Raw genomic sequence first — 16,379 nt, forward strand, 5'->3', positions numbered from 1 at the left:
TTGTTCGTTTTCATACCACGTCAGGTGATTAAAATTTGTCATGCCCAAAAATACATGCCAATATAATTAGTATAGCCAAGAAGTTATAATTTGAACGCGTGAAATTTTTTTCATAGCGTAGTTATCTATGTATGTATTTTAGACATATTTTATATAACTTTTTTTATCATAGCATTTTATTATTAAGTACTTGTCGCACTTTGAAACATACCTAGTTACTTATCTACCTACATGTAGGTTCGTCCACAGAACTGTAATTTAATGTTGCTGGTTAAGTAATCAAATTATAATTATGTATATTAATTAGCGGGCACTTATTTTTCATTCACTTTTACACGAACAACTTTTCAGCTAGGGTTCCTCAGTGGCGGTTCTTTGCTAGAAAGGGTTCCAGATTTCGGCAGCCACGGCGACGTCAACGAGCAGCGGGTGCTAAATGCCGCGGCGGGCGCGCGCCATCCCGCTCGCTCCCGCGCGTCGCCCGCACCTCTCGCTCGCGCCGGCGCGAACACGTGTTTATTTGTATGTTTTATCCTTCAGCGGCTTTAAACCCAACCCACCCCGACCGCAAAGTGCGCTCCGCGCCCGCCGCGCCCGCGCCGTCGCCGCCTCTCGCTCGCCGCCGCTGCCGCGAAACTTTGTCCGAAGTCGACGGGCGCGGACGTACGCGCGTATTAATAGCGACCGGACACCGCACCGACTCGCGGCACGAGCCGCCCCCACGAGTCGTTCCACAACCACGCCGCACGTCGCACGCATTTACACTCGCACCCTTCACAACACGACACTACGAAAACACGACACGAAACGTAATTAGAATAAAATTAAAAAAAACTTCACATCGAAAGCGAGAGCGACGCGCGTGACGGCGATCGCGTAAATACCGAGCGCAAAAAGTGCCGTCAGTGAAACTAGTGAAAAGTTTTTTCGCCGAGCGCGGGGGAGCCACCCCTCGGCGGCGGAAAAAATCGGCGCCTCGCGCCCCTCGCGCGCCCCCGCCGAACTTTTCATTCACCGAGGAAAAAAGTGTGGCAAGGCCGTCCGTGACGTCACCGCGTCAAGTGGCCACGCGTGCGTTCCCTAGCAACTAGTTGTCTCCGTAGTTTATAGTGGTGATGGTGTGTTGCGGTCAACGTGCGTGTTGACAGTGAGTGGACAGTGAGATGTAGGAGGAGCCAGCCGACTCTATGTGTAGCACGCAGAGACGGGTGGCGAGGATGCACCTGACGGGTGCGAGCAGCGGCGCCGTGTCGCCGGACACCAGCTCGACGCTGCTGCACGAGACGTACACGAAGATGACGTCAGACATTCTGGCCGAGCGAACGTTGGGGGACTTTATCTCGGAGCACCCCGGGGAGTTGGTGAGGACGGGCAGTCCTCACTTCGTCTGCACAGTGTTACCTCCACACTGGAGATCAAACAAGACTCTCCCTGTTGCCTTCAAGGTGGTGGCCCTTGGGGATGTGGGCGACGGCACGCTGGTGACCGTGAGAGCAGGGAACGACGAGAACTGCTGCGCGGAGTTGAGGAACAGCTCGGCCGTAATGAAGAACCAGGTGGCGAAGTTTAACGACCTGAGGTTCGTCGGCCGCAGCGGTCGCGGTGAGTGCTGAAGGTGCAGTTTTGATACACAATGAATACTTATCCCATTATAAATAATTACGAGTACATATTCTAAAGTATATATCAAGGCACCTTATAAATAGCGTCATCTACTGAAAAACACCAATTAAGTTTAAATCAAAATCGTACATACTGCGGGCTCAGCACGGTTCCATTTTTATCGACTATCACCATGCCCGTCACTTTCGCACTTACATACCTGTTAGAACGTGACAGGCATGGTGATAAACGATAAAAATGCCACCGTGCTACTAGGGCTGGTTATTAACTAAATTCCTAAAAACAATGTAAACAACGAATAGCACGTACTAAACTAAATTTATATGTTTTACTTTGTCTACAAAGTTTTGTGTGTGTGAAGTATCCTGCCTGACCAATTTCAGACACAGTACTGGTCTGTAAAAAATATAAATAATAACCAATAAGCACGCATTGTTATTAGTCAGTGAAAAAGATATCACTTTTATATTCATTGTAAGCTAATAAAATAGTATTCATTTTTTTACAAATAATCATGCATATTCGGTCATAGCGTTTGCAATCCGGATCCGGAATGTATGAAATTATCCGGATCTGGATCCGGATCCGCGGATCTTCCCATACATTTCGGATCCGTCGTGCAAACCGTATTCGGTCATCATCGTTAACGAGTACATAGGGCCCGATTCGGATTTTGTAATAGACATCTATTAGATATCTTTTAGACATCGCCAAGATACGATAACGATATGTTTAGGATCTAACCTGTCAAATTTGATATTTCCGCGATTCTGGGGATACTCTTGAACGATTTCCAAAAGATATTACTTAGAGATCTAATTCACATCTAATAGATATCTAACACGATCTATCGTAAAAGTGACATTGGTTGCCCGAATTGCGCTGCAAAAGAGAACTAGTTGAAATCTAAACTATAACGTATCTAGATTGGATCTACATGTCGTCTCTTGTGAATATCTTGAAGTTCGAATACGGCAGTTATTTTTCTGTATAAAATAATACTTTAATTCAAACGAAACATAATTGAATCACACCATGGTTTAATTTCCCTTCGGTGCTTGTTCATATTATTTTCTCCTGTCGTTTAATGAAGTAAATTTAATCAAACCCTAAGTAAAAGTCATACTACCTACTAGGATATTAGCAAGTGTTTTTATTTATAATACATATTACGTATCAATTAAATCAGTAATTTATTTAACCATAAGAAATTCTGAAAATTAGGAAATAATGATTTTCTTTGTTCGTCCAAATATCATTTACAAATGTCATAAAACACTGGGAAAATTGTCAATAGATTGTTTGTCTTTTTTGCTAAGTTTTTTATAATTTGTTAGATAAAAATATAATTTGCTGGTTATTCAATTAACAAATATACTTACATATGCAAAAAACATGTAAGTAGTCGTGCCGTCGCTTGATAGAAACGGAGTGCAAAATTGTCGGCGTATTTGTATACACTATAGGCATCCTATTCCTATAGCAAGAATTGCAAGAATATTCCAAAATATGAAGAATCAATTATAATTGTATAATCAGTAGTGAATTGACAATTTCACAAATTCCAAACAGATCATTTTATTGTATTTATATGCTTTTCTATTTATCTAGAATAATCTAGATACTAGACAATGTATTTTGTTATGGAGTTCTCAACAGAGGTGAACTGGTTGATGAAATCTACAAGAGTACTTAAGGGTTTAATAATTATATGAAACAATGCTTTTCCTGTGCAGTTCTTAACTACAGCATCATCGACATCGGCCTCCACAGTCACCAAACCCGTTGCCTAAACAGCAATGCTTTAATCGTCTGCAATAGACGCAAAGGCCTGTGATGATGATGATGATGATCTTAAATACATAAAACTCGGTGCCTGTACAATTTTACTTTACTATTTTTGGCAATAATCAGAAATATTTTTACTCATAACATAACTAAACTGCGGTGAAATAGGCCTAACTATAAAACTACGGACTGGTACGGTACAGACATATGGTTTTTAATAAATATAACAATAAAGATCCTAGTATGTGGCTTAGAAATGTTATGTAAATATAACAAAAGGACTTGACCGCGAACAAAAAATAAAAAGCAAAATGACTTTATAGCTTCAACTACGACGCCGCCTAACCTCATTGACATGACACTGATTTAAACTTATTGACATGATTGATGTCTACAGGGTGGCCCAAAACGTCACGTTGACAAATTATTTTAAGAAATATTTTTCTTACTTACACGTCTTTTACTAAATGTCATAAAGAAAAACCATCAATTAACCAAAACAAAAGGTATTTATCTTCTTCAAAATATTCCCTTGTAGCTTTAAGACACAAATCCAGACGCTTATTGAAACTATTAACAATATGCCGCAATAAAAAAAAATTGTCAAAGTAGTTTTTAAATTACCCTTTCAACACAAAACACATCACCTAATTTAATGTTGTTTTTGTGAATATCAATATACATATAATGGTATAAGTGCGAAAGTAACTCTCAGCCATATTCGAACTTTAAGATACGCCAAATATTAGATATCTATTAGACATCACCAAGATATGTCAGTGTCAAACAAGTGTCAAAAGTGACGTTTCTTCAAACAAAAACGTCACTTTTGACACTCGTTTGACACTGACATATCTTGGTGATGTCTAATAGATATCTAATAGATATCTAGTTCAAAATCCGAATCGGGCCCTCTGTCACAGATAGACTGTCTGGTTTGTTAGCTTTCTGCTTTTATAAAGAATGTTTGGATCACGGAAATCATCCGGGATGAAAACGGGGAGTGGAAATTGACTATGGAGGTGTTATATGGAAATACTCATTGGTTCTACGCAGGCAAAAGCTTATTAGTTAGTAGTACATTTTAAGATTGTGTTGTTTCAAATACATTATTTTCATTTATATTTATTTCATATCATTTCAAATAAATATATAGGTATACACGTACATATTTCCCTTTTCCATCAATGCATCGACACAATAATAAAAATAAAAACAAGGTCAACCCTTACTTTCTCTGAAAACTCATAACAATAATATTAAGCTTAACTCCCATCCTAACTGGGGTAAAAGTACATGACATTGGAAACTTGGCAAAACTTTTTCGCGCAACTTAAGAAAGTTGAATGTCAAATAGGGAGGGCGGGATATTTGGGCGGCCAATTCCGCCCTACAGCGCCCGCCCTGTCTTAAGGAAGTTTACTTTTTGCAAATAAGAGTCAAAGAATTCAACGCGCTTGTGGGTCAATATACTTTTCGCTGTCTTAGGTATTTTTATCCCCAAAAAATTTTGCGGCTGGAACTCTTTGTATGAGATTAAATTTAGTTTCTGATATTCCCATGTAGATTATCTACAGCTAGAAATACATACAGTGGTACTGGATTTTTTAATTCAGGGCGCCTTCATGTTGGCTTCGGCTCCGCGCGTGCCTCTCAAATGTCCGAAACACCATTGCATTGTTCAGTGATGAGAAAGACATCAGTAACTTATTTAACGCAGGATAGCTTGTGGCGAGCCGTACCCGAGTGCTCTGGGGAGTCCTGTCTTGCCTTGCCTCTGGCTTGCCTTGACCGACCATCTAGAGTGTAGTCGTGAGAACTGCGTTCTCGAGGGTAGATGTGGAAACAAAAAGTTCTAGTCCTGCCGGAAGCGGTGAATTTTTCCATTTTTCCTTTAATATAAAATTTTTAGTATTGCTCACAGATATAATCTGCTTGATAAAAAGATGAGTGGCGAGTTGGCTATAGGTATGTTTAAAGTCTAGTGAAACCTCTTTACCCGCAGCCCTTACACCGGTGTTGCCCTTGAACCATCTTAGATGGCGCTGTTTGTGGGAGCCCATCTTTTTGGGGCGAGTTACCGTCCGCTGCAGTTATTAAGGGGCCCACTGATTAACAGTCTCCCGGACGGTATCGGCCTGTCAGTTAGAACAATAAGTTGACAGCTCCGAACAACTGACAGGCCGATACCGTCCGGCGCACTGTTAATCAGTGGGCCCCTTTAAGAAGGCATCCGGTCTTATATCCCATAGCCCAGTAGTTAGTCCATCGGTTTCACCCAATACCCTTGTTAATGTTTAGTTCCATCCCATGACACGGGAAACAAGGGCAGCATCCGTTCGGTGTACTTTTTACATTCAAGTGTCAAAAGGGCCTCTACGTGCTGGCTTCGGCTCTGTGCACACCTCCCAAATGTTCGGAACACCATTGTTTCGTGATAAAGACATCAGTAATGGAAAATGTACATTTATGAAACTGCTTAGTTTTCACGCACATTCTTTCCATGTTTGATGATAACAATATAATACTGTAAAGAGAGACGGCCTAGTAACGTTGACACACAATTTTTGTTACACAATTTTTATTTATTATAAATCAAGCAGAAAACTGCTTGTGCATTGGCTGCCACGTCTGGATACATCTAAACCGCAAAATGACCCAATCTTTGGCTGGAACTGGGAGTAAATTCACAACAAATTATGATCCAGTCACAAAAAAGAGACTGCAAAGCTGGACAGTCTATTACCATTGAGCTGGTCTGCTACTGGGTGGAAACGAAGGATGGCTAAAGATAAAAACTAAACAGCCTCGTTGAATGAGAGGTGACGATTCAAAATAATCGACAATAAAACCTTGTATCCAAAATTATTTTTATCAGAAACTTGTTGTGTCTAAAAGTAACTTGGCCCCAACGTCAAAAGATATGATCGAATTACGCATGAAGCGTAAACCAACTAGCAAGCATGAAGTGTTGGAATTTTATTCACAAAACTCTTCGACCACATTGCCACTGATGGTCTAGTATAAATCTAACTCCAGACACACACAGTTATTATGACACTTGGTCAAGTCATACGGTGGTCGAGGTAATATGTGGATACATGATGTTTCGGGAATGAAAAGGCTGAAGTATGGCAGGTTTGGCGCTTTGAGTGAGCTTGTGGGCAGCTAAACAAGGTCGTCAAGTGCGAACCGTGCCCGTTCATGTGCACGTTTCCGTCTAAATTGCAGTTTGAGTAAATATGCGTGCCCTCGTGTCGGATACGGGAAGGAGAGAGGAAGGAGAGACAGGGATATGTGTCAGGTTCACATATTACGTTTCAAAAAGATTGATTAAAATATGTATTGAATAATATGTTTTAGATGTCATTTGAATAAAAATATCCAAATTGATATCAAGCTTATTGTTAGACAGAGAATTAAATACGTCGTTATACTTTTTAACTTTTTTCTTGAGAAGTTCTTAATATTAATTTATTTCGAGTTGTATATGTTTAAACACTTTCATTTATCTTTTTGGTAAATTGGCAGATAGCACATAAACAGTATTTTGTTCTAATGTGACAGCAAGTAAAATTTGAAATGCAATAAACTTGTACGTATGTAGTTAAGGACCTGCAATTAGTTAATTGTGTTATGGCAATTGAGCTCTTTATATTAAAGTCTCATACATAAAAGCGTGTTAGCAAATATGTACTATAAACTTATAAAATTAGGTAGGTACATTTAAATGCAATACAATACAATTGACATGGTTAATTTCCGTAACAGATTGGAATCACTTAACTTAAGACACATATAGGTCCTTAACTAAGCTTAACATAATTTTTTTTGCAGAACACTCCTATAAATAATAAACAGCACTGTTATGAGAAAAAACGTACTTAAACATAATAAATTTAGTTTCCAATTTCTATAACGTGTTTTCAGTTTTGCACTAAGAGTACCTTCTTAGTGCAAAAAAACGTTTAAAGCTAGGTATCTAGCTAGGTTTTTGGCAAAAATTTAATTTTTGGTACAAGCTTTTATCGCTGACTGTACTTTTCTTACGACAGACAACTAATACTCATCGAGACAATTCTAAAAACCCCTAACACAATTAGGTTGCATTGTTTCATCACAGAGTTCCTATGGCCACCTCCTGTCTCCATCGTCAGATCAGTTCGACAGTACCATATTATTGTATTGTCATCAGAACTACATACAGCTGCCAATTTTCATGACGCTACGATCCTTGGAAGATGGTTAAATTAGTTACCTTAGATTCCATTACATAGTTAGTTACATAGGTCGACCTAATAAAAGCTTGTTAAAAATGAAATTGAATCCGAACTAAATACACTCCAAATAGACAACACGTTTCGGCAAAGTAAACCCCGTTGAACGGCTTGCACCATTCATTAGTTCGCCCGTCTCATTTGCAGTTCGTGATCGACAGATCCGAATGTTATCTATACACATACATAACAATAGACAGGTATGGAGCATCTGATGGCGGATTTAGGCTTTAGGCTTTAGCGGTTCATAATCTAGTTGGAAGCTTAGCAACAGATGTAGGTGGTAAGTGAGAATGCTGTGTAATCGCGTCTAAATTATTTTTAAAAGAAAAAATGAGTGCCTAAAAACGTACGGCTTATGACGATTTTGAATGTCTTTTCATTTTATACAACAGCAATGGAAATAGGTAACTTTGAAATTAAGTTTTTCTATAAATTGTTATTTGTTAGGTATTTAAGATTTTTAATTTTAATATCTGGGAGACCGAGCTTTGCTCGGAAAACACATTAAATCTCAAAAATTAGCGTTTTCCCAGAGATAAGATCGATTTTTCGCCCCCGAAAATCCCCATACTTATACCAAATTTCATCGAAATCGTTAGAGCCGTTTCCGAGATCCCCGAAATATATATATATAAATAAATAAATATGCAAGAATTGCTCGTTTAAAGGTATTAGATAGATAGATTTCTAATTTAATTTAGTAAACACAGTCAAATTAATTTGCATCAAATTATACTGTTCATCATAATATACTGTTGACCGAATCATAGAAGATTTCAAGATTTTGTTTTTGTTTTTTGCTTTGCAATTCACGTTACGTAGGAAATACAAAAAGCGTTACGTAACTTTCCTAAATGTTGACATTAGTAATACCCACTGTTAAAAATAAATTACATAAGTAAATAGAATATTTCACAGATCTCATTGGCTTAAATAGCTTCCTTCTTAATAAAAGGTAAAAACCAATAAAGCTCGCAAGCCTGCAACTATCCAAGCAAATGCACGGAAAAGATTTACTACATATTACTTAGACTCAACAAAAAACGCTGCCGGCGAAACCGCAGCGCGAACTTCCGTGCTTTTAATCTGAGGCAATATTTTAGAGTTGTGCAAATGAAAAGTTAGTCGAAGACTTTGAGAACCGCCTTCTCGGCTCACAGCCAATGGAAGGCGCCTCCTGCGTCTTGCGCGGAAAGGCCCCGCCTGCGGTCTTGAAGCCATTTCATTTTTTCCTTTGAAGATTCTTTATTTGAATTTATATTGTGGTCGCTATCTCGAGCGCTTTGATATCAGATGGGATGCTAGTTTATTTGATTCGCCTTTTAATGGTGTGGTTAAATAATAGCAGGTAAAACGTTAAAAATGCTGGAAGGATATTAAATTTGAAGCATACTAACGTTCTTCTTCCGATTTTCCAACTAACTGCAAAAGTTGACTGTCCTTTGTGACTAAATTACGTGTAAAACTTCTCTTTCCCATATCCGTAAACTAAAACTACATATCAAACGTCACGTAACACATCGAAACCAATAGCACAAATCGTAAACCAAAACACGCAATCGACTAACCCGTAGACACGCAACCTCAACGCACGCGTCAGCCGTAACAGCTCTTGTCAACCATAACGCGGCCGCAGCGGGTACGGCGCACACGGACCCGGGCGACCCGGTTAACCAGACCGGTTAGCGGGCAGCCGCGGAAAACTACCGTTTCATTTAAGGTCGCCCCTTGGTTTCGGGGTAGTAAGTAAGCCGCAAGTTGCGTAACTATGCCAGTTCATGGTCGAGTTGACGCGATATGAGTATCGATTGCGAGATTGTTTCGGGTTTGGGAAATTAGGTGGGTCTATTGTTTAGGTTTGAAACAGGCTACGTAACAAAGCTTATCGTGCATGTATAAATTTTAAATTACGAGTATCTGACTAATAAAATTACTGATTATAATTTACTTGATTTACTTCCGTCTGTTTTTTTATTAAAATATATACTGATATCTAATTGACTTAAGGTTACACGACTTTCCTGTGGACATCATAAAATTAATAGACACTAAGCCCTAATTTTTGTACTGTATCCTTGTAACTTATAAGCATGTAGAAACCTTCCACTTCTTAAGAACTTGTAATGATGAAATTCTTAGAAAGAGTATCCAAATCGTTAAGTTTTCTAATGTCCACAAAAAATTACTTTAAGTGTAACTGTAACATAATTATGTAAACTCATGAAATACACGCCCGCAACTGTCACTTTACTTTTTAGGGTTCCGTACCTCTAAAGGAAAAAACGGAACCCTGATAGGTTTATTTTCTTGTCCGTCCGTCCGTCTGTCTGTCAAGACCCTCTATCTTGGGAACGCGTGAAGGTATCGAGTTAAAATTATAACCATATACTCAGGTCTACAGCCTCTTAAAGCTGTGAAAAAATCAAACTTCTATGCTAACGTGAAAAAAAGATATGGCCGTTTATTTAATCATGGTTAAATATCATATCAGTATAGCAAACTAGGTAGAAAGTGATAGGTATATAAGTATAATAATATTATAAGTACCTAGTACTGTTCAGATACCGTCTATTATAGCGCGACACCTCGGCTTACATCAGCATATTAATTCGCGCAATTAGTGCGGCATTAGCACCTCGTTACCAACTGTAATCGCTGCTGCCGTTGACACCTGTCAAATTGACTATCGCGACCTGTACAGGTCGATAGTAGGAGCCGGGGACAGTTGCATAAAAGATGTAACATAAGCTAAAGTATTTTTCTTGGACAGGGAGTGAAAGGAGGCTTTGGTTTCACCTGTTTTTTAATATTTACAAGAACACTTTACATTAATATTAACTATGTAATAAATCTAAATACCTAATAACAAAGCTTTCATAGACCCTTCCGTTGATAAGAAATATTTACTATGTAATTCACACATTCGGCTTAAGTTATCACAATCAAGAAAATGACAGTGATGTAACATTGGCTGTTTTCAACGTATTTTACATGATAACAAGAAAATTAAAAATCAGAACTCACTATAGATATAGTCTCAAAACGAAGATTTACTCCACTAGAAAACCGACAGTACAAGTACATTAACAAATCGTCCCAGTTGAGTTTTTTTTCTGGTAGAGAATGCCTTTTGTACGATAAGTTTTTCTTTTTCACACCTCCTATTCAGAAAAGAGCTTTTTCTTCCCTGCTAGGAGGGATCAAAGTGGCACTTTTCCTCCCTGCTAGGAGGGATCAAAGTAACACTTTTCTGTTCAAGCACACTATTTTCACATTTTTTGCACATTATTTTTTTTGCTTAAATAATCTGTTTAAGCATCAGATTGTGTCAAAACTAAGATTTTTTTTATTTTCCTCATAGTTGATGTGAAAAGCACTATGTGTCACACGGTATCAAAATTATTTCGCCTTGGGCGTTAACACTTGAATCCCTCATTACGCTCAGGATTCAATGTACGCCCTTGACGGAAATATATCATTTTGATCCCTTGTAACACAAACTACTATTGTGCAATAAAGATTAAATAATTTTGAGATCAGTCGCAATGAGAGCAGTTTTACGTAGATAGTTTTCTAGTTATATAGAAACAAAAATGACACTAGCATTACTAGCAAACATCACTTTCCCAGTCAAAGGTTCAATAAAACCCCAACCTCCTTTTTTTTTTTTTTTAGGGGGGAAAATGCATTCCGCATACCACACGGGTGCGAGGGGTAACCCGAGTGGTTATGTGGGACTCCCATCTAGGCTAATGAGGCCCACGGTATACCCACTAAAAACCCCCCATATGCCACCTCGCCGCCCTATTGGTGGGGTTACGGGAACGCTTGCGTACGCATCCGCGACCCCACCGGCGGCAGCCGCCTACGAGCGGCTCTTTCGCGAATGCCCGAAGGCCCTTCACGTTAGGCGCGCCAGATGGTTCGACGCGCCTTCCTCCTCGGCCTCCGTTCTGCACTGTAGCGGACCCCCCCGAGCCCGCCACAAGGAAGCCACGGACGCCAGAAAATTCCCCGGCGCCCGGCGACAGATCAGGTCTATGGTTCTGCCGCAAAACCACAACTCGGCTGCAGAGGATAGGGAGAACGGCACATCGTAACACCGACACTCCTCTTCCTCTGCAGCCCCACCAACGCCGCTACAGCGGAACGGCCCCGCCAAGTTCGCAGGGGATAGGGAGAGTGGCGTATCGTAATACCATCACGCCTCTTCCCCTGCGATCCCACCTCGGCCGCCGAAGATAGGGAGAACGGCTCACCGCAATACCGACACTCCTCTTCCTCGACGGTCCACCTCCAACGCGTCACAAGCGGGCTTAACAAGCCCACTTGGAGCGTCCTCCTCGGGCCAACCCGCACCTCAAACAGGCCGGCCCTGGTTGCTTCTTCGCTTCACCGTGGGTGACCAAGCCACGGTTACTAAGCCCCTCCACCACGACAAGGTGAGCAACCTGCGGGGGGAAAACCCCAACCTCCTAAGCCAACCAACCGCAGGGTGCGTACAAATTTTTGTACATATTCTAAAAAATATTTTTCACCTCAGCAGCTAGAACAAGGGTACTTTGCTACTTAAAAACAGTGAGCAAAGTCGCATTTTACTCACTGAGTGAGACAAAATGAGCAAAATGCGATTTTGCTCACTGTTTTTAAGTAGCAAAGTACCCTTGTTCGAGCTGCTGAGGTGAAAATTAATTGTTGGTATATCTTAAGAAAACATGAGTGAATAGGTAAGTGATGAAGAAGGAATACATTTTTCGGGTTCTCTAATATGTTCTCACTGCTGAGGTGAAAAGTTTTGTGAACTACACGAGATCAATGTTATTTACATCTCGTGCGCTTTTGAGTCCCTTACTACGCTCAAGATTCTAAATTAGATTCACATGCTACGCTCGTGAATCTAGTATAGAATCTTTCGCTTGCACGGGACTCAAAATAAGCACTCGAAGAAATATCAAACTTTGATCTCTTGTTGTACAAATAACTATTGAACTTTCATTGAGTAACTAAGGGTTCCAAATTCAAAAACAAAACAAATGCTTCTGGGTCTCAGGAGGATAAAATTTGTTCTAGCGTACACCCCAACCGAATGCCGCCGATAGATGTCGTGTCAAGAGCGAGTTTGTCTTCACCGTTACAATAAACGCTTCCAGAGCCGTCAGTCATTTGAACGTACACCTGAAGCGAGGAAATTGGGAGCTCATAAAAATTGTCCGGTTACAGAATAAAAGGTAGAGAGGTTACAGTGCTTTGAAAAAAGTGCTTTGCCAAGCCTTTACTATCTTCAGTTAGTTACCTACATATGATATTTTCCAACTAATAATAAAAATCCTTTAAAGTACCTAGAACCGAATTTTCAGGTACTTAACATAGGTATCTAATATAACCTACTTGGGAAGTTCCCGGTTCATCGATAACCAATGAGCCATTTTCGAAGCGAGAGAAATGAAAATTATTGTATCTATTTATCGTAACTAGGTACTTTATCTCTTTTTCTCAAATATGGACGGCAAAGTCGACGTTCGGTTGCCGATGCCGGTTAAAAAATAGGTGGCGAAGTGCGTAGTTTATGGTCAGTCAAAAAATTAAAAAGTTAAAAACATTGCAGTCTCCATTTCGGGACTGCAATGTTGCAAACTTTTTAAAAGTTCAAATGGCCATATCAAATGAAGGCATAGGTCCATTAAACAGAGAACAGTGCTAAGTTATTATAATGTTGGTAACGCGACTATTTAGGTGTCCCAAATAGGTAGGCGTATTTTTAGCAGAAAATACACTTCTATTTTTTTTTAAAGACTGCTGCCTTCAAAAAAGCAAATCTCTTTAATGGTTTTACTTTTTTCTGTGAAAATTAGAACGTTGCTTCTGTAAAATATTTCTATTTCTTGCACCATTTTTGAGAAAAGCACTATATATGTATGACTCGGCTGAAAGGCTACTCGCTGGCTTCGGATACAATTAAACGAACTCCGAAGGTCGTCCGTTTAATACGAATCCTCAGCCAGTAAGTAGCTACTTCCGAGCCTCGACAATAATGTACTATTACTTATTAAATTAATGTTTATTTCGTGGTCATTCTCAGCTACTACTTCGGGATCCAGGTTCCACTTTCCGAATTTTCTTTCTCCATTCCGCAAAAAAGTACTGTCTCTTCCTTATCTGTAGTTTTACCGGTTTCATACTAAAAGAGCTCGGGGTCCGCTTTGGCAACCTAATCCCAAGCGGTGGCGACAAAACCAACTGCCATCTGACTTCTAAGAGCCCGTTAACGATTTTAGAGCCAAAATGTAAAATTGATAGATTTAGTCGTTAAAATTGTACACCTTTTATTACGTAATATCTAAATAACAAGTATTGGTTTCTATTAGTACGTCTTCTCATCTTGCCTTAATAATGAGGTCCCGAGCGTGCGTCACCGGCAATATACAACGAGAAGGGGCAGTTTTTAAAAATTCATCAAAGTATTATAAGATTAAGAACAGTTTCAGGAAATGTTGTAGATTGTTTAGGTATCAAAATTACGTTGAATACAAGTCGATTTTCACGAAAAATTGACACTTGTTTGGAGTAATTTCTGGTGAAAATTGATTTCGTCTAACTTTCTTTTACTCTTGTTCAATATCATATAGCAAAAATGTAGTCTACTAAAGTTGGAGCATAGGATATGTGTAATACAAAATACCATTACAATTTTAAGCAGTCCAAACTTTACGAAATTTACAAATAAGATCGACAAAATCAGTACTTTACGCGCGTTTACCTAAACGTCCATCAGAAAAAAATCATTACTAATTTAGTGCGTCTGTTTAAAAAAAAAAATTATGTGTAAAAGTGCAAGATAAGAAGACGTGCTAATAGATACCAGTGCTTGTTATATCTATTACGTAACAAAAGGTGTACAATTTCATCGACTAAATCTATCAATTTTACATTTTTGCAACTAATATCGATAGGCCTCTTAAGCCATAGCGGGAATTAGACCTTATTTGGATTAGTTCGTTAACCTAACAATATAATATTTTCCCTCACCGAAAACTGACTGATATGAAAAAGTACAGTCTACGTCTGCTTAATCTTGCTGGTGTCGTGATTCGCGGCATTAAGTAGGGGTTATTTATTTAGGCGCGGACGGCGGCGGGCCGCGACTGGCACGGTATCACCGTACGTCGACGTCAAAAATATGTTTACATCATTCGCCTTATTACAAAGGAGTAAGGTGCAAATGTGTACACATATTTTGGACGTCGTCTGTATGAGCGATCCCGGGAATTACATTCGCTAATGTGGATTACGCAAAGAGTTTACAGGTGGAAAGGTTGACAGTGATGTGATGTGGTTGATGGATGGAAATAGCGGCATAGGCGTTGAGAAAAATAAACAAATGAAAACCAGTAACATACAAAAGTAAAGTGAGATACGAGAGGGTGTTTTATGTAGTGCTTGCAGTCTATTAAAATTGATCTAGAGTTGTAGTTAATCATATGAAAAGAGCGCTTATTACCTATATATGTAGGGTACGGTCAATGCGTTCCGTATACTAAAAAAAAATTGTTTTGAGTTATTTATTAATTGCACATACCAATATACGACTAGACAAATTTGTAAAAATAAACTATAAATAAACTAAAAATAAGTTTATTTATAAATTTAAACATACAGCAAATCACGACCCTGTGTCCTAGGAAGCTAAGAAACCCTGTGTCACAGGACCCAGTTTAATAATATAAACTTGAAATAAAAACTTTATTAATAAAAAAACGCCCTCCAAGTCGATGCCAGTGGGAAATGCGCCCAGTGTGCAGCCTGGCCCCATGGCGTTTCGTTTCGACCCCAAACGCCTCAAAAATGTAACCAAACTTATTTTTTAGCTCGTTTCACTGACTTAACTTAATTAAAGATTCCATTAATATAAGCTTTATCTACGATTGCATTTATTAAAATACGGTCTTTGGTTACTTAATTAACACTTTTAACAGTTTTTTGTCGGCAGCAGATCGTAAAATCGGGCATATCGGGATATTTCTCTCATGAAACGCCGCCATATCAATTCCCATAGAAATGTACGAAGTAAGTATGTGACATGGCACGCATGTCGTCCTTAAAGCATGCCCGTTTAATGCATGATTCACGCATATCATGAATCCATAATGATGATCAGTGAACAGACAGCGGTCCGCAAACAAGTGTGAACGACTCCTCGCGTTAATAAACTCCGATAGCCGCAACAACCCTGCAGCTTCCATTTTTAACGAGCCCACCGCCGGGCCCGCAGAAAGTAGCCTACACATGAAATCACGTATGAATGAGGCTTTTTTCAGTTTTTTCGCGTGTAGCCCGCCACCGCCGGTTCAGGTCCCATTAAAGCTTACATGTCACTCTCCCACCACCCCACGGGGGGACGGGAAAAATCACAAAATCGGTATTGGCTGCATCCCGCAGCGAGCGGCCGGCAAAGCGCTACAATACAGCTTTGACGGACGGTCATTTAATATTAACTGTGGTTTTTCCGCAGATGGAAATGTTTTTTTTATTGCCGGCGTAACGTTGTGATGAAGTGGTCGGGCCGTTGTTTGTGACGCGTTCTGATGTGCTGTGGATGAGTTGCTCTTTTATCCACTCCGAATGAGATTGTTTCACTTGAGTCTTTTTTTGTATTCATCGACATGTTTTTATAATATTGGGCATTTTATC

At 39.5% G+C, this 16,379-nt stretch overlaps 1 protein-coding gene across 1 annotated transcript in view; it reads left to right on the forward strand.

Annotated features, from left to right (window-relative positions):
* The first annotated feature begins 370 nt into the window (after positions 1–370).
* LOC134654027 (runt-related transcription factor 3) overlaps positions 371–16,379 on the forward strand; it is a 50,062-nt gene continuing 34,053 nt past the window's right edge. The window contains exon 1 of the mRNA XM_063509416.1: positions 371–1,602. Within this exon, the coding sequence (XP_063365486.1) occupies positions 1,188–1,602 (415 nt within the window). The 5' untranslated portion in view covers positions 371–1,187. The remainder of the gene's footprint in view (positions 1,603–16,379) is intronic.

This window comes from Cydia amplana, chromosome 14 (assembly GCF_948474715.1).
Source record: "Cydia amplana chromosome 14, ilCydAmpl1.1, whole genome shotgun sequence".
NCBI lineage: Eukaryota > Metazoa > Arthropoda > Insecta > Lepidoptera > Tortricidae > Cydia > Cydia amplana.